Source organism: Prunus persica, chromosome G3 (genome assembly GCF_000346465.2).
Source record: "Prunus persica cultivar Lovell chromosome G3, Prunus_persica_NCBIv2, whole genome shotgun sequence".
Taxonomy (NCBI): Eukaryota; Viridiplantae; Streptophyta; class Magnoliopsida; order Rosales; family Rosaceae; genus Prunus; species Prunus persica.
In genome coordinates this window covers 18,709,877-18,729,410 of record NC_034011.1, presented here as the reverse complement: position 1 = coordinate 18,729,410, position 19,534 = coordinate 18,709,877, and the positions used below count along the sequence as shown (strand labels likewise).

Here is a 19,534-nt window from a genome sequence, read left to right as displayed (position 1 = left end):
AAACCAGAAAGATAAAACCTGAAACTAAAAGCTATAAAGTACATGTTGTTTTCTTATATATTATTGCACTAACATATTCTATTAAGCGTGTCATGATATAAAGTTCTTTATCATTCATGCTTGAAAGTGTTGAGTTAAAGCTTCAAGACTTCTTGTTTCAAAGAAGTGAGCCATAGCAGCCCAGTTGATTAAAGAACCCTTGATTCTAAGATTAAGTTATTAAACTTGATAAAAGTATAAAGTCTTAACTTTATCATGTTTGAATTTTCATGATCAATGTCTAAGGAGCATCTTGGATTAATTGAGTGAGCCACATCAACTCAATTGGTAAATGAAATTCTCCATTCAAAGTTCTTGATCAAAATTGCATTATACATAATCTCTCTGTACAATTCTCTGTCCACGGATGTGAATGGTGCAAGAAGGGGTTGTGTACGCAATGGAATAACATAAAAGAATGAGTTGTGAGAGTGAACAAAGAAACACTCTTCTATACACAAATGTGGAGACATTCTTTATTTCAAGAAACTCATGCAGATTCGTTGTTTTAAGCTATGGAACATGGTTGACTTGTAACCCATAGGCGCAAGTTGATAATGTTTAATTCAAGAATAATTATGGGGACGGTTTATCCACATATAATTATGGTGGAAAGGTTTCAGTTATGTATGTCACAATGTTCCTTAACTCATTGGCATATAAGCTTTGTTTATGGTTTGTAACATGATGCATGTCTTACTTCTTGTTCTCGAGAAATCTCACATGTTTGAGTTGTTGATATTAAATTGATATTGGTGATCTTGAAACATTCATTAAAGTTGTTTTCATGACTCAATGAAAGATAAAATTTTGGTTGATCACATAAGGAAAATGTGTGTTATAATACATGGGATATAGGCAAGTTTTATGTGAGAATCCTTATTCTTAAAAATATTAATATTTTATTTCTTTGGTAAATATTAAAATATAATTAAAATTGTTATACTTTTATAATAAATTATAGTATTATAATCTTTTTTTTGGAAGTCTATGTTTTATTTAATTGCTACACCTAGTGCAAATTCATTCTTTTAATTAATTAAATGGTTTTGATGATTTTCTTAAAATTTGCTTTTAATATTAATATTAGTTAATGGTAGTAGGATTTTGTACTTAGCCATCTAGAATTTCATCCATGGTTGTGTAATTGAGTTAATATACTCCATGTAGTTGGCATGTGTCAATCAAATATGCATTAGATGGTTTACTTGTTTTATGTACTTGCAAACTAATTAGATGTCAATGAATTAGATGGTTGAGTCATCAATTGTGTCTTCATTGTATTTCTTTTTATCCTTCTATTACCTTAGAGTGAAGGAAAAACTACTTGAGCTTTAAGAAATAAGGAGATGATCCTCAAGCATTGAAGTTATCTCATAGCTACCGTCCTTGAGTCCTATAAATACAACCATTGTTTCTTCAATTCTCATTTCCCTCTAAGTAGAGGCAATAGAACGAGAAAATAAAATAGAAAGGTAGAGAAAAGTAGAATTGTTAAGAAAAATAGTGGGAGACCAAGTTTGTGAATACGGTGGAAAATTGGGAAACACCTTACATTTCTAGCAAAAGCTTTGGTATCAAGGTAGGGATTTCTTGGTGACTTTTTACAAAGATTGATATAATTAAATTTCGTGAGCACTATATTATGCATGATATTATTATTTGATTATTATTGATATTTGGTGTTTAAGTGTTGTTAATTATCATTATATTATTTTATTAATATTGATATGATCATACGTTATCGATAATGGCTGGAATTCTTGGGTTGATAAAGAAAGTATAGAAAATAGGGTAATGGCTGGAATTTTTTGGATTAAATCATGTAAAGTTGGATTGATCCATAAGGTTGTGTGCATCGTATTAGGTTAAAACAAAATAAAATTGGCTTCTTTTAAACATTTTGGTGTACATGCAAGTGTTTGGAATCATGATTGGTGTTACATTTGATGCTTTCAGTTTTGAGTATCAAGCATAAAGATAAATGTGTGTGATTTTGTGAATATATGCTTACGTACTTCAGTTTTACAAATATTTATTTGCATATATGTCACTTGCACTCAAGGAATATCACAATTTTATTGCTATAAGGTTTGCATTACAGTTTTCAATTCTCAATGTTGATTCGACATCTAATTATATGTCATACTAGAGTATTCATGCTTATTAATATAAAAAATATAATAAAACAAAGATGATCTCATTGTCCAAGAAAGGATAATTTTAAATGGTAACCTAAAGAAAACTTGAGCTTGTGAATGGCAAACTATTTGGATAAAGTTTGTTTCTAATATGAGGAAAATGTCATGAAGTTTAGATCTTGTTTTAAGAAATAAGGATGATGTATTGTTGTTGTTTCTTAATTGAATGAGTTGCATGGATCAAATTGCACTTCTGATTAAGGTTCACTAACTTTAGTTTGAATCAAAAGTGGCACATTGTAATGAATAAAATACTCAAGATACGAACGATCTCTAGAAAAAATACCGTCCCGGCTATACTCTTTAAATATATTATTTTAAAAGGTATAGCCGTGCGGCTATACTTTTTATTAAAAGAATTTTTTTTTTTATAGAAAAAAGGGACCTTCCTTGTTGCATTAGTTTATAGATATTAATTTGCTAGTTTCAACATATCTAAAGCATATATTGAAGATAGTCAAATTTCACAGTAAATAAATCTTAGATTTCAATTTTTTCTTCTTCTTTTTTCAGTTGAAATGTTTGTCTTTGATCTACCTCGTTTTCTCGAGTGCTACAAAATTCTTTCATAGTTAGTAAAACAAGGAACATGAAAAATATGAATAAAATATGTACGTATTTTATTCTTCAAAATTTTGGCAAATTACAACTGAAAAGTTTGCCCACTATATAATATTTTAATATATATTAGTTTACCGAGTGTTTAAGACGTTCTCTTGAGTGCGGCTATAATATTTTAAAAGCTAAATAAAAAAATAAAATAAAAACATGAGTATAGCTTTACAAATAAACCCCAGTATGGGTGCATGACTATATTATTTTAAAAACTAAATAACGTGGGTACAAAGTAATTGACGTGTTATCCTAGTCAAAGTAGGAAGAGGAGTCAATTACCTACCCATTTTGAATTTATGTTTTAATTAGGTTTTTCTTTATTTTTGGGCTGCTGTAAAAGCCCAGCTAGGGTTGGAATAGTCGTGTGGTGTTTTCTTTAAGCATGAGAAATAACTCATTTGGGGGTTATGCAAAGACTTGGAGAAATTGGAGATGCTGGAAGAGTACCACAATTTGCTAAGTTTTATTTTTTTCCCCCCTTATGTTTTTGCTTATGTTGAATTATATGATTATGTGTAACTAATTTTCTTTTGTTAGGGCATGATGTTGCCCTAGTATGATAATCTAGTATTCTTATTTTACCTATCTATTGATTACCGTTTGATGTTGGATTCTTAATCACTGTGCTTAATAACTTGGTTGATTATCTTGATGCTTGATCACCATCTAGACTTTTAATTGAGTTAATCTGATGCAAATTAGAGTAAATATCATACTTAATTTTAGGCTTGCTTCTTGTGATTAAGATTTGTAATTCATGTAGGGTAAATACCATACTCCTATACATGCTTGTTGGAGGTTTTCACTGATCTTAATGAGTTTCTATGTGTTGATATTTGACCTAAATACCATAGGCAAATTGCATGTAGGATTATATGATTTAGCCTAAATACCATAGGTAATTCATGAAAAGGGAAAATTAAGTGACGACATCAAATGGTTAGTTAATAGGTAGATGAATAAGAGGCTAGATCGGATTACTAGTGGTGAATTCATTGTCCTAGCGCTTGTATCAATTTGAATTTCTCATCTTTGTGTTTCGTGACTTTCTACTTGTTTTGTCTTTTAATTTCGTTGTTAATTAAATCACTCTTTCAAAAACCCTTTTTGTATTTACGTGAATATACTACGTGTTTAATTTCTTGTTTATATAATTAAAGTAGTTAAAGTATTTTGTGAAGTAAATTAGGTTAGACTAATTGGAAGTTGAACTCAATCCTCGTGAGAATGACCTCGTATTTTCCATACTAAATTATGATTGACCTTATGCACTTGTGAGTATAATTTGCGTTTAGACTAATCTTAATAATCTCCATTTTTCAGGATGTCTAAAATTCACAACTCATGTCATAGTCATTAAGGAGAGATCTTATTGGTAATATCTAAAGAAGGGCTTATGAATGAAAGTGACCTTATAAACACAAATTAAGTTTGGTCATGATCATTCTACATCTTAATCTTGACAAAAGCCTTATGTGGTTTTGAGGAATGACAAGTGTAGTTATAAAGGCTCCAAAACATTGGTTTTGAACAATCTTGATGATTCCTTATTGTTGCTCATAACAGACAGTGGCTTGGTTAAGGAACATGGCATAAGTTAAGCTTCAAAGGGCCTTACAATAATCGATAAGAGTACTCTATGATTATTTGACCAAGTGGGAGAATGTAAGACGTTATATTGTCTTGAACCACTTAATGCAATCTTCTAATCATATAAGGATTGGAACTTTATGTCGATTAGGAGCTTAGATGTAGCCTAGTTTTTTAGTATTTGTCTAAGTGTGTTATTAGTGTAATACCAAGACTAAAAGTGTTCCTTATTTAATGTGGATTAGGGGTATTATTCTTCTAATCTAATAAGGACTGATTAAGAGTTTCTTGATGGGATAGACTCTTAGGTAGATGCATATAAATACAAGTGCCCATGCTCAAACGATCAAACCCAACCTACACTAAAGGATTCACCCCACTTAGAATCAGTGTATGAGGGATCGTATTGAGGAGAAGAGTACTTGTACATACTTGATATTTTGACAACTCTCTTGGAAGACCAAAAGACAAATATTCTATTATGTGCAGTCACTATGATTTACAAGATAAACTATACATTTTTAATACAGTATTTACACTTCACTTTATAACCATTCATTTTCCATCCATCACACTACACATGCATCGCATACGTGATGGATCTAGAATAAATTACATATCGCTTTAGTGTTGGCTATTCTATAACACGTTAGCCTAAAGACAGAAAGTGTGATATCTTCAGACTTTAGCATAGCATACGATGCCCACACATTATGAGCGATTGAACTAGTTTAACAAACTAATCAATCCATCCACTCTATGCTCCTCCACCCTACAAATCCAAGTGCATTGCTTAACTAGACAACTCCAATGGGAGGACCCAAACCCAAATCTTTCGCTCCAATAGGTCCTCGGGGTACTCCGAGAGTCCTTTCACTGCGGCCCATTAGAGAAGCTCTTTAAAAAAAATAAAAATTTAAAATTTAAAAAATCTTCACATTTTGGACTCAAAAAATCCAATTGGGTCTGTATTTGGAGATGCCCTCAGCCAAGCATTCAGCCTTTTGTAGGCTTGTGGGACAAACAACACAGTACTGGGACTGGGACAAGTGCTAAAGTCTAAAAGTGGGAGAGACAGGGTTTTATACTTGGATTGGATGGGATAGGCTGGGTGGGGCTATCAGTTATGGCTGATTCCAAAAGCTAGTGGCGGTAGGGGAATGACAATTGGAAACAAATAAAAAGGCAACAAAGTGGGAAGAGTTTTGGGATGGCTACTAGCCTACTACATATGGTTACAGTTTATCCAATGTTTGGGATATAGCTTTATTGTCTACATATTAAAGATGATATGATTGGGTGAGTTTTGTTATATATAGACATTTCTCTTTGGAATGGCTGTGTTTGGCAATTTTGATTTGGTAATGAGGGAAATGTTCTCGATCCTGGTCATAACCACTTGAACTACAAATTCCTTATGATTGCAAACATAAGTTTAGCAAAGCCAAAAACTAAACCAAATCAACCGAAAACATCCTAGTACAAACGTCACTAATGATATTAATGTGGGTTCCAATTTTACCTTATAGTTTGTCCAAAAAAATTTCCCTCTTTGCCAAATCTTTATTGCTGATTTAAAGGGTAGGGGGCATGCCAAGGATAGGTGTGGATCATCAAAGTCGTGACGTGAATTGGCCCCTCTTTTAATTTTCCTCTCTTTCACACACGCAAAAGGCAAAGCCTAGCAGCCTAGACAAGCAAAATGTACGGAAAAACGATAATGGCACAAACATATGCAACTTTAGCTTTGGCTAAAAGAGGAAGATTCATCATATTCATGCACCAAATTCACACGTTAAATGGCAACCCTCCCTCAGTATCCCAATCATCCAAAGGAAAAGAAATCAGAATTGTAACCCAAATGAGGAAAATGAGCACTTGTGAGCAAATTAGGCTCACGAAATCTATTCCCCTACACACTATTTCCTTTTTTTTTTCATGCTTTCCGATGGCGTGATGCAAAAGCTTGTCTAAAAATTTCTTGAACCCAACTGGCAGAAATGAATCCAAGTATATGACAGAGACAGCCATGCATCATGCTTTGCTCGGTCCTTTAGAGCTTAAATGATGGTCAAAAACTTTTTTTGGGGTTTAAATTATGCTCTAATTAGAAACTACAGAGATTTGGTTTGCTAATCTTCGTTCTACGGTGGCTTGTAAAGTTTGTTTTGATGCTAGGGCTTTAGAATCCAGAAAAGGCTCATTATCCATTCCAGGGTGCTAATTCATCAGTTCAATCATATGAAAAGTTTATGATGAAAATGCAACCCACTCTTTACACACGCACCCCCCATCCCCATCAAAATACAGCTCAGCTCAGCTCTATGAAAATGTAACTCAGCTCAGTTCCAGACAGAAAGGGAAAGGGGGAGATATAAAAAGAAAAGAATATCTGCAGCTTTCCATTTCCTTGTAATCTCTCCTCTATGATGGTAAAGAGAGAATCGATCGCGTGCAAATCTAATATGCTCAGCAGCTCAAAGATTCAGAATTGATTCTTCCCAGAAATACCCAATAAAAGATTTTAACTTCAAACCCAATCCCCAATGAGACCATAATCACATACCAATAAATCATAAAATAGCTAAAATGATTCTAATTGCTCAAAATTGTAAGACCAGAGTGAGTTTCAGGAAGCTAAATTTGCCATTTCTGGTAAACCATTCACATTATCATCAAAGGACAGAATGACAGATTTGATTGAGTTGAGTGATAGATTGATTAACAAAACTAGAAGAAGTAAAAACTAAAAAACAAAGGCAACCCGTTTCCCCAATTCTTCCTGAGATCAAATCCAACCCATTCACCCCATCATCATCATCACTCGGAAGAAAAACACAAAATCATCATATGATCATTATGATTATCATCAAAAAGAAAGAAAGAAAGAAAGAAAGAAAGAAAGAAAGCAACAGCAGAGTAATTGGGAAAGAAAGAAGAAAGTACACTATTAGTTAAGAAGGAAGAGGCCTGGGTGGTGGCAGAAGATGGTGAAGATTCTGATGTGCTTGCTGGGCCTGACCGCCGCCATTGCCGGAGATAAAAGGATGCTGCAACAACTGCACCGCCGACAATCTCCTCGAAGGATCTCTCTGCAAACAGCAAGAGATAAAATGCCTGAACTCTCTCGAAGCAGTGGGCGGAGCTTCAGGAGGCTGAGACATACAGATAGCCCACATTAAGCTAGCCCAATCCCCTGACCTTCCCACAGAGAACGGAAACCGACCCATGTAGAATTCCAATATGCTGACCCCAAGGCTCCATATATCACCGGCATACCCATCATACTGGCCATGATTGAGATCAGTATTGATCCTCTCAGGGCTCATATAAGCTATGGTGCCCACAGAAGAATTGCAAGGGTCCATGGTCTGTTCCAAAATCCGACTGACCCCAAAATCGGCGATCTTGACCTGGTTCCTGGCGTTGATCAAGAGATTCGAGGGCTTGATATCGCGATGCACGATCTTACGTCTATGGAGGTAGGCGAGGCCGCTCAAGATTTGCTTGGCCAAATCGGAGAGGGTCTTCTCGTTCTGGATGAGCTGGCCCTCCAGCGACCCGCCGTCCATTAACTCGAGCAGCACCTCGATCTCGCCGTTGTGGTCGAACATGTCGTGGCACTTGACAACGTTGGGGTTGTCGACGCCGCGGAGGATTTCGATCTCGCGGCAGATCTGGCGGCGGACGGCTTCCTCGTGGTTGCCGTATATGACTTTCAGCGCGTACAGACGACCCGTCGGGCGGTGGATGACCTTGTAGACGGTGCCTCCGGTTCCGCTCCCGATGCGGTTCGAGCGCTCGAGCTCGTTGAAGTTGATGAGCTGCTGGGCGGCGCTGTGGGCCGAGGACGATTGGGCCGAGCTGGGTCCGGGCGGAGGAAGGGGCAAGGGCACGGCGAGGGACGCGTCCCGCTGCGGGAGAGGTAGGGTTAGGTCGTGACGACGTCGTCTCGGGTTGTCCCCACGCCTGGCGGGCGGCGGGTTCGCTCCCAGCGGTGGTTGAATCCGATTCATGATGAAAACCACAACTTCTTCTTCTTTTTCTGCGGCTGCTGATGATGAAATGACGTCGTCGCCGGGTTTTTAAGAAACCGCGTCTTTCAGAGGAATTGGAAGGGGAGGAGGGGGGGGGGGGTGTTTGGGTTAATGAGGATGGCGAAGACGACGATGATGGAGATCGTGAGGATCACGAGTCATCGTTTGATGGTTTGATTGGTCGAGTGATTGATTGATTGATGTCGTTTTTTATTTTAATAAATAAAGAAAATAAAAATTCCTTTCTTTGGTTCTGAGAATCGGAGACTTCTCTAAGGAAAAGAGGAGGAAACAACGTGAAAATGAAAAGAAACAAGAAAACGGAGCCTTCTTTCTTTCTCTCTGGTTTTTTTTTTTTGGTGGAAAATAAAATTAAAAATCAATTCTTTATTTATTTATTATATATATATATATATTTTTTAGGCCCAGAGAGAGAGAGGTAGCAATCAAAAGAGGGAATCGAGATTTTAAAGGCGGGAGAGCCTCACGCGCTAGCGGCAGAGAGTGGGCGAGAAGGACCAATCAGTGTCTGGTGGTGGGCCCCGCTGGCATTTTTGGGAGGGAGGGTATATAAATGTAATTTTTCCTTTAGCTCCGCGCGTGAATTTTCCCGGCATCGGGTATCTCGTGGAAAATTTAAGACAATTAAATCCAGTATGGACCCCACCGAATTAGGCAACCCTTTTACGGTGCGTTTTGTCACGCATTATTTTTTTTTTTATTTTTATTTTTTTATCCTGTGTACCTTTCTACCTCGTTTACCCTGTGTGTCATTGCATGCGTAGAAGTTGCAGCAGCAGCACACGTCTTGTAAGTGGAAAAGAAAAAGAGCTGATTAAAGAAAATAAAAGAATTGAAAAGGTTAATTGTCATAGGCTTACCCGCCGGCGGTCAAATGAGGTTGATTTGGTTTGGGGTTAGGAGTTGTTGGGTGGGCCTGGGCCCTACACCAATACCTGGGCTTTCATGCGATTACGTGGGGCCCAGCCTACCACTGCTGCAACATGATTGGACTAAAAAAAACAAAACAAAACAAAGTAATGCCTAGTCGGCAGAGATTAATCACTATGTACGCAATCACAATCTTTTTTATGGTAATAATCATGGATTATCTATAATCATTATTCAATAATTTTTTGTTCTCCATACACTAACTTTGTCATCATTGGGCTTGTATCTTTGGCAAAAAGTTTGTGTAAGCCCAACCCAATTTACAAGCTAGGCATCATTCAATCCTACCTCTTTTTTTCTTTTTTTTTCATATATAGAGAGTTATTGCCGCGAGCCACCCATACGGTGATATCTATTCGTAGATGCAGATGGTTTCATAATGTAGCATACATACTTCAATGACCGCTAATAACTTATTACTGGATTAAAAATCAATGATTGAAAATGCTCAACTTCTAAGTTATTATTCAAGGATAATAATCTATGCAACAAATCAGTTGTGAAACTGCTTATTCATATTTTTCTCATCGTTGAAATATACTATTGAGTAATTCTATAAAGAATGTGTGTACTTTTCTTACAATATGGACATTATTTATTAACATAAAAATTGAAATTGCTGGATCTTCAAATTGACATATGAAATATTGTCGCAATTGCGGGATCCCGGAATTGAAGCTCTTGGTCTATATTGTTGTACATAAAACTCGACCCATATGATATTCTTTTTCTCCACCCACTAATTAAACTCGACCCTTATGACTTTCTTGAGCAGGAGTCAATCTTTGCTTGCAATTTGCAGGCTCATTCATCCATCCATACACATATTCTCTCACTGAAAACTCAAAAGTCAGATGTGTCCCACGAAAGTGAAACGTGTGCGTTGGTCGATATGACACATCAATATTTGAAAGCTGAAATTGAAAATAAAACCTCACACAAGCAAATATCATATGCATTAATTTTACCCTTTGCATTAAAAGTCTACATGAACTTATTTTCAATCAATCTCTATCTGGTCTGAAGCTGGACCCCACGCCTCATAAAAACAAAACCAAAAAGAAAAAGAAAAAGAAAGAAAAAAAAAGGGATGTGTGCATTGTTTGTAAAAATAGGGACAAAGACAGCCTTGAATATGAGGAGTCTCACAGGCATTTGACACTTATATGCAACGTGTCTGTATGTAGACAAAAGCAGTGGACTTTTCCAGATTTTTCTTTCTTTCTCCAACTTTGAAACCCTACCTTTTGTGCCCTGCCAACTATTATTTTGGGTTGTTTCTTGGTAATTTGCTGGTTGCTTCTTTGCAGATTGCAGCTCATATATTTTTCATTTCCTTGCATCCTCTTGCTTGGACAAAAAGAACCCGTCAAGCAAGCCAAGCAAGAAAATCAACACAAGCTCTCCGACCCAACTGCCATAATTGAAGTTTCATTCACATGGTTGGTGGCTATTATCCTAATCTTTTTTAAAAAAAAATTCAAGGCTAATCCGAATCCTAATATAGCAATCCTAAAATCTAGTTGCTGTCAAAGGACAGAGGAGATATGCATGTGTTTGACTAAATGAATTACTCTCTATAATAATAAGATGTTTACTAATTCGTAATGAGAATTAAAATAAAGAGTTCAATTTCAATAACTGATTACTCGTGTTTATGTCACATAAAGGAAATAAAGTAGGTTAAGTTGCATTGGTTTATAAATAGTCAACAAAAGGAATATATATAGTGGCTTTTGGCTTCATACATTTGCCCCTGTGTGTACATGAATTGCAAGTTGCAACCCTAGAAATTTTTATTGGGCTAGTCTATTTGTGGAAGCTTGATATTTTGACATTTTTGTACTAATCAAACATCGAGTTTTCCTCGAGACAAATTTATATAAAGATGCTAGACATATACAATATGAAAACATTAACTACCAACAAAAAAAAAAAGTGGGAATGCGATGGAACGCAAATTGACTTGACATTTGTAATTGTTTGACCTGGACTTATAAAGTTTGATCACATGTGCGTTGGATGAGAGAAATAAACTTGGGATTTTGACAAAACTCAGAATTTCTAAATTGACATGAACCCATTCCGGTGTTTGGATAAAAAAACATAGAAATTTAGAAATTCCGCGTGGAAAAAAACATTGAATTTGGAGATCATAAATTCCAAGTTTAATTCAATCTAAAAGTCGTTATTTCTAAAATCCCAAGAGAAATTGAGTTTAAAAAACAGATAACTTTACAAATAAAGGTTAAATTCCGTGTTTTAAATCAGTCACTCAAACAAGAAACTTTACAAATTCTAGAACATTAATTTCCGTCATTTATGAAATCCTTTGCACTTTTAAATTTCCTCATCCAAACGCACTGTTATAGTTCTTCTGAAATCCCATTACTTGTGTGCAAATATTTCGGCACACAATAATAAGCTGTATCTGAGGACAGCAATAATGCTCTAATTGCGTGTTTCCCAGTTTGCAACCTATGCATAAAAACAAGGGAAAATTTCATTTAGTCAAACAAAATTTTGGATTTAATACTAGGAATTAGTCAAATGTTATTATTATTTTCATTTAGTTTTAGATCATTGCATTCCCAGAAAACCAAAATAACGTAATCATTTCCCACTCGTTCGGCCAAAAAGATTCCCACTTGTATTTACGTGGTTTAAAATTTTGAATGCAATCTTCCTGTTCGTTCGTACCCTTAAATTTAATATGCACAGTCGGCAGCATGGTATACAAAGCACAAAAGCCATTCTTGAAGCTCTAAATAAAAATCATCACATTAACAAAACACTCCTAAGGGCTTCAGTTCATGCCATATGTATGTACAATCAAAATGGATGCTATAAATCACATTCATTACAGGTTTTCAGTTTATGGCATGTGTGATTGATTGTGGTAGTATGTATATAAGATCATTCTGTGTAACTCTACAAGTCTGGAGCAGATTTCACAGTTGACACTTTCTCAGGTGCCGACATATGGTCCACGGTTAGAGACAGGAGGGCCGGACGAGTATCTCCATTCTCCGCAAGCTGAGCATCTATCTAGCTCAACTCTGTTGTCTAGGGTACAAAATTTGCAAGACCAAACCTTAAACTTCACATCCTCTTTTAAGGTCCCGCAGGCTGAACATCTCAACGCCAACAGCTGCAATAACCTCAAAGCATTAAAATGCACCTGTCATCAGATACACTCTAGAACATCCACAATTCCAATAAACTGAAGAGATACAAAAATGATTAAAATAAAAATAAAAACCTAAGGGCAAGTAAAAGACCTCACCCCAACTAAGACGAATGTATGACTCCCATTCCTAGAGGGTTCTCTCTTGCTATAATTTTCAGGGTCTGAGTAGTATCACACTCTTTACAATACTTCTTTTGGGTCAAAAGTCGAGATTCAAATTTGAAAATCCAACCAAATATCACAAATTTATCACAAATATCAAATCAAATCCGAGGATAGGACAAGGTTTGCAGGATTAGGGACTCTTACATCCTCTGGCAAAAAACAAACGCAGTACAGAACAGGGTATTGAAATGAAAAAAAACACCACCACCAACAACAAAAATAAAAGTCTCAACAGTTTATCTACAGTCAGCTTGAGAAACAACTACAAGTTTTGAACTAAAAACCTTCACGTGTAAAGGCATAAATTTTCAAGAAAGAAGTAATATATAGAATACAGTGCCATGTTAAACAAAAAAACAAAAAAAGGGTGACATGATTGACAAAATACAAGGGAGATATGAGTGTGTGTGTGTGCGCGCGCGCGCGCAAAGAACTAATCGAGCTCCATAATCAATAACAACAACAATAAATCAATTTTGTACTGACAGTTCGACAAAATTATATAGAGAATAACTTTACCTCATTTAATAAAGTGCACATATTGCATTTCCACTTTGCTTGATCATCTATTTTTCCCTGACCTGACTCCGACTCAATAGACGTCTGGGTAGATATGCCATTAGTAACTGTGAAAGCTTCTGTCCTTCGAGAAGTCCCAACATTCCCCTGGATTTCAATGCCACCCTCCAAAGACTTGGATCCACACCATAAATCATCATGTAGTCTCCTTTCTGCAGCCATAGCAGCAGCTTGTATTGGGCTCAAAGCTGCCTTAATGTTGCTATCACCACCTAAACGCCTAGGTCCTGATGGTAGTAAAGCTCCACGCCGTGCTCTGTTTTCAGCAGCAGCCAAGGCAGTCTGACGAATAGATGACAGAGGGGGTTGACGAGAGAAACCACCCAAACGTTTCCCAGGAAGATCAAATCCTTGCGCAGTCCCTGTAATCCCTTTAGCCATCAGTTCCTCACATTCCTGCAAAAACCCATCGGAACCAAATTAGTGACAGACAATCATCCCTAAAGCATGCATTTACAGAAAGCATAGAACTACAACATAAAATAGTAGCTAATGCATGCAATTGGATACTGAGAACACTTAATTTAATTATTTAAGAAGATATTCACAAAGTTAAGAACAACACCTCACTAAGAGTTTCAATTCAACAGGAACAATAAATTAGACAAGAGCATAGAAAACATCATCAATCAAAATGTTGAAAGGCTTCACTTGAGCCTTTTATAACTTCCCATCACTAATCAGAGTCAGAGAATTGCCATCAGTTAGGAATGCTTCAGATAAAATAAGAAATTACTTTCAAAATATAAGCTTTGCATTTATATACAAACCGTATTCCAGGCAGTCCACAAACAATCTAACAATATAGAAGTAGGGGTTACAAATAGATGGCCATTAGTTTTCAAGAAGGAGGGTTTTCCATGAAAGATACTCTTACAACTTACTAGGGTCGTGAAAAGCACCAGGAAAATAAGTACTTTATAGGCATGAAAACAAATAAGATAATTACCCTTCTGATCTCATCCAAAAGTTTGTAAAAGTCAGCATTATGAGGACCATACTCGTTGTGGCAGAGCTCGTGCAGCATTGTATCAAGGATCTGTTCATACGGGTAGAAATCCCACTCATTGTTTGGCCTCCGTAGTCTGAGCTTAACTTCGGCACCTCCTCCTACATTGAGCCCCTGAAGAGCTGGATTGGCAGGGCTGCATTTTAAACTTGCAAATGACAGCGGGAAACATACAATAAAGCACAAAAGGTTTCAAGAAAGAAGTAAAAAGTTTACCAGAATTCAGAAAGGATTCTGACTTTCCAATTATGTTTTCGCATTATGGGCTGCACTTGTTTTGCCACCTTCTCAAGTATTTCTCTTGCATCCTCTTCCCCAATTTTCTTGAGTGGTTTGATTTCCCAAACCTTGTTAAGATCGTTAAGATCCATGTCTACTCAAACTAACAAGTGCTGCCCTCTGTACAGTAACAAAATCAACTATTCAATCTTCTCATTACAATTCCATTTAAAAATCATAGACAATCTTTCAGAAATGAAATAGAAAAAACAAACAAAAACCCAAATTAACAAACTTAAGCTTGCTTGATAAAATTTCAACAACCCTCCTGGCAAAAAAAATCTAATCTTCCTAGGTTAAAAGCTCACAAAACCCTAACAAAACCCATTAATCAGCAAAACTTTGAAGTTCAAAATTACCAAATATTAAATTTTGGGTATTTTAATTTCCAGTCCAATTTCAAAATTACCTCGAGTTCTTCTGCTCGGTGCTCAGCTGGCGCTGACAGGCCTTCTGGGAGCCAATCAGCCAAGAGGAGCTTGAATTTGAAGGAGAGAGATGATGACTTCTCGCTTTCGTACTGGTCCCGAACGATGTCGTTTTAACAATCAACATGTTTTACTTTAATTTTAATTAAGATTTATGAAGGGCATTATTATATGCTGTTAGGCAGTTAGTCCACCGGCCCCACCCCTGATATGAACTTATATTCTTACCCCTACGTTCCATGGCAAGTGGGGTCTCTGCAAATTTAACGGTAGATGATTGGCTTAAGCAGATGGAGAACTCTGTTTGTGGCCACAGAGGATTGTTGCTCTTTGCCGCTAAATAACGATTTTCAACTGAATCTTTAACCCAAAAGACACTATCTTCCTCTCTGCTACTTGTAAAGAGGAACAGCCTCTCTTCCTCTCCCTCTCTCCCTCTCTCTCCAAGAAACACCAAGAAAATTCTCTCTCCTCTAAGAAACACCAAGAAAATTCTCTCACCTCTGAGAAACACTGGGAGAATCTCAGCCATGGCGAGACCCATTTGGTTTTATCTACAGCACTTTGCGTACTTCATGTTTCTAAATGTCATTGTCGCTTATGCCAGCAGGCCTCACGGCTCACACCGGCCTCATCAAGGTAGCTCTTTTTCTCCTTCTCATTTAATTCGTTCGTTTTTTTGGCTTGAATTTCTGTATATATGTGAGAAATTGTGAATAGAGAAGACAATCGTGCTTGAAATGCTGACAAGTTTTCATTTTTTTATGTCTGAAAGTTTCCAATTTTCTCTGCTTTTTTTCTTGGAAACTAAACTGTGGGTTACACTTCTCTGTTGTGCTCTAGTGAATCCAGCGCAACTATGTAGCTTTATAGAGGTTATAAAATAAGACCCACATATGAATTTTCTTTTCTTTCCCTATGATGTTAAGGGATTTTCTTTTTTGATGTTCTTGAAACCCATTGTCAACTGGTTTCTCTGTTTGGTAACTAAGAAAGTGCAAAGAAAATGTAACCCTCTGCTCGAGTGAGCCCAGTGCAACTAGTTTTTTAATAATCATTAGCAAAACCAACCGACTAGTTTGTTATTTTTGTTTCAAGTTTTCTGGGTAACCAATAAGGGGTTAATTCCTTTCTGCTATTGTAGACAACTAAGTTAGCTCAACTTTGATTTCCACGTAGCAAACTTTATTTTTTTGGACATTTGGTTTTTTTTTATAGTTTTCGCGGTAACCAAACAGAGGCTACCTCCTCTCGGAGTTACTGCAATTTTGTTTTCAACAGAACATACTTCCGTTTCTGCTCCGTTTATGTTTGCTTTAATGCCTCTTTATAACCAAACAGAGGCTAATTATTCTCTGTTTTCTTGCAGAGCCAAGTTACCTGAAATTTGTTGTCAACGCCACAGATTTCCCATCTGAAGATTACTATGACTACATTATCATTGGAGGTGGCACTGCTGGGTGCCCCTTGGCTGCGACACTATCATCTAGATTTCGTGTACTCGTGGTCGAACGTGGCGGTATTGCTTATGGAAATCGAAACTTGATGACCAAAGAAGGTTTCTTGGCCACACTCATGGATGTCAACTCCTTTGACTCGCCTACACAAGCCTTCACATCTGAAGATGGTGTCCCGAATGTCCGAGGCCGCATTCTTGGAGGCAGCAGTGCCATAAATGCTGGTTTCTATAGCCGTGCAGATGAAGACTTTTACAGGAAAACCAGTGTCAATTGGAATTTTCGAATGGTGAATGAGTCCTATGAGTGGGTTGAAAGGGCAATTGTGTTTAGGCCGGAGCTGAGGACTTGGCAATCCGCAGTTCGAGATGGGTTATTGCAAGCTGGTGTTGATCCCTATAATGGGTTTAGTTTTGATCATGTAGTGGGGACCAAGATTGGTGGTTCAACATTTGACACTTTGGGAAGGAGACATAGTGCTGCTGATCTTTTCAAGTATGCAAAACCAGTGAATGTCAAAGTTGTGACACATGCCAATGTGGAAAGGATTCTGGTGGGTTCATCTATGCCATCAGCAGTGTCAAGGCAGTCTGCAATGGGGGTTGTTTTTCGTGATCGAATCGGGATGTATCACCATGCCTTGTTACGTGAACATGGCGAGGTGATTCTCTCAGCTGGTGCCATTGGAAGCCCACAGCTACTTCTGTTGAGTGGTATTGGCCCAAGGCCTTATCTTTCCTCTTGGGGGATCCCAGTGGCTCATCATCTTCCTTATGTTGGGCAGTATCTTTATGATAATCCAAGAAATGGCATCTCAATTGTGCCACCAATTCCACTGGAGCACTCACTGATTCAAGTGGTTGGCATTACTGAATCAGGAGCTTACATTGAAGCAGCCTCCAATGTCATCCCTTTTGCATCTCCTGCAAGATCTGTGTTCATTCGGACACCATCTGCGCCTCTCTATCTCACTGTGGCCACCCTCATGGAGAAGACTGTTGGGCCAGCCTCTGCTGGTTCTCTGAGGCTGGCTTCAACAGATATCAAGGTGAATCCTATTGTTCGATTCAACTACTTCAGCAACCCGGTGGATGTGCAAAGGTGTGTGAATGGGACGCGCATGATTGGCGATATACTCAGGACCCGGTCTATGGAGGATTTCAAGTTCCAGGGCTGGTTTGGGAGCAAAGATTTTAGGTTTGTAGGACCTGCATTGCCTGTTGACCAATCTAACTATGAGGAAATGGCAGATTTCTGTCGCCGCACCGTCAGCACCATATGGCACTACCATGGGGGCTGCATTATGGGGAAGGTGGTTGATGCTGATTTCCAGGTGATTGGCATTGATGCACTCAGAGTTGTGGATGGATCAACGTTCGGTATATCACCAGGGACAAATCCTCAGGCCACTCTTATGATGCTTGGGAGGTAAGTTTCCTGAAATCGTGTTTGCACACATTCATTGTATTTGTAGTTTTTGAAAAAGCAAATGTTGTTGAAAAGTGCTGACTCTTTTGTTTGATCAATTTTGGCAGATACGTTGGGCTGAAGATGATGAAAGACAGAAAGGATTATAAAATGATCGACTGATCGTCTCTTGTTTCTGCATTGGTTTTACTTTGTTGAGCAGCTCTTGTGTATTTTCTTGTATATAAAGAGTAGATTGGTGCTCTCAGGAAAATTAGTATGTTGGTTCATTCTTTCAAAACTGAAAGAGCAAATTGTGCAGTTTCTGGTTTTCAAAAAAGTTTACTTGGCATGTAATTTCTGTGCAGTGTTTGACCTTTTTCTGTCTTCCTAGCATTTACTTGACAATGATCAATGTCACATGTCCTTGGTTTCATTTTAATGATTGGATGGTTGGATTGAACCCCTCTTACAACCCCTCATTTTAATGTAGCATCTCCCTGGCCCCAAAGGGAAGCTCAGCTCTTTTTTCCTGTATAAAACTTGCTCCAAGATAGATTCTGTTCTTGCAGACCTGAAGTCTGTCAGGCTCGAGACTTTGGGCCAGACAGCATCTCTTGGCCCTTTTAGTTTGTGAGGGTTAAAACGTTTCAAAGGATGCAAAGCATCTCTTGGCCATAAGATCATGACTTGACTTGCCCCCGTTTACATTTTTCATTGATGATTTGGTATCATTAGCGAAGAATCGCACACAGAACTTTAAGTGCAGAAATAAATTTGAGCTACAACCTCGTAAAACTTTTTCTATTTACCAGAAAAAAACTTTGGCCATTTCTTGCAGTGGTACTAATATTATTTAAGAGGTGGAAAAACTAACTCCTTGATAAATGATGCAACTTTGGACCAATATTAATATATATATGCACTTGCCCAAGTTCACGGGCAGATTCAGCTAAAATTTCTAGCCCAGCTACTCATAATTTTGTTGTAAGACTAGGTATCTAGCTTCAGAATCAAGGAGGAGAAACACTAATTAAATTGAGGAATAATAAAACCCTTTAGAATAATTAGAAGAATATTAATAATTAATTGAAGATTATAATGGCAGAAAGTGGACATAATTATTATTATTTTTTCTGCACGTTAGAAAAAGGCCAAGGAATCTTTTTCCAAATCCTGAGTTCCCTAGAGCTTCCCATAAAATAATTGACGCCAACCCTTCCCCACATGTTTTTTTTAGTCTTAGTAAAAGTTGATTTGGATCTAAGTCTACTTTTTTCCTTAATGTATACTAGCTTCTCTGCACGCGCTTCCGCACCTGCGAGAAGCTTTTTTTTTTTTAACTTTAAATTTATTTTAGAATTAAAAAAGATAATGGGTAGTTGTAGTCCATAAAAATAGGATTCATTATCTAATTATTCTTTTTATTTTTATTTTTTTAATATGAAAAGTGTGAATTTACCATATTATCCTCATTTAATTAATAATTTGAATTCTTAATGTTTGCATTAACCAAGGGCATTTTCTGGTATTTTGAATATTTCACCATTCTCTGCCTTTTGCTTTATATATATAGATGCATGTAAT

At 37.1% G+C, this 19,534-nt stretch overlaps 3 protein-coding genes across 5 annotated transcripts; 1 reads left to right on the top strand and 2 right to left on the bottom strand.

Moving 5' to 3' along the window:
* On the bottom strand, nucleotides 7,073-8,814 carry LOC18781583 (mitogen-activated protein kinase kinase 5). Its single transcript, XM_007217677.2, has one exon. The coding sequence runs from the start codon at nucleotides 8,459-8,461 to the stop codon at nucleotides 7,400-7,402; it is 1,062 nt and encodes a 353-aa protein (XP_007217739.1). The 5' UTR covers nucleotides 8,462-8,814; the 3' UTR covers nucleotides 7,073-7,399.
* On the bottom strand, nucleotides 12,167-15,191 carry LOC18784262 (DNA-dependent metalloprotease WSS1). 3 transcript variants are annotated; one of them, XM_020560896.1, is made up of 5 exons: nucleotides 15,065-15,191; nucleotides 14,593-14,775; nucleotides 14,317-14,512; nucleotides 13,308-13,763; nucleotides 12,167-12,614 (listed from the first exon to the last, which is right to left on the bottom strand). In XM_020560896.1, the coding sequence occupies exons 2-5, from the start codon at nucleotides 14,745-14,747 to the stop codon at nucleotides 12,402-12,404; spliced, it is 1,020 nt and encodes a 339-aa protein (XP_020416485.1). In that variant the 5' UTR covers nucleotides 14,748-14,775; nucleotides 15,065-15,191; the 3' UTR covers nucleotides 12,167-12,401. The 3 variants fall into 3 exon arrangements, with proteins under 3 accessions (XP_020416485.1, XP_020416486.1, XP_020416487.1); XM_020560897.1 differs by having other exon boundaries at nucleotides 12,167-12,584; XM_020560898.1 differs by having other exon boundaries at nucleotides 12,414-12,594.
* On the top strand, nucleotides 15,418-18,362 carry LOC109948219 ((R)-mandelonitrile lyase-like). The gene is made up of 3 exons (XM_020560538.1): nucleotides 15,418-15,722; nucleotides 16,453-17,968; nucleotides 18,076-18,362. The coding sequence occupies exons 1-3, from the start codon at nucleotides 15,614-15,616 to the stop codon at nucleotides 18,128-18,130; spliced, it is 1,680 nt and encodes a 559-aa protein (XP_020416127.1). The 5' UTR covers nucleotides 15,418-15,613; the 3' UTR covers nucleotides 18,131-18,362.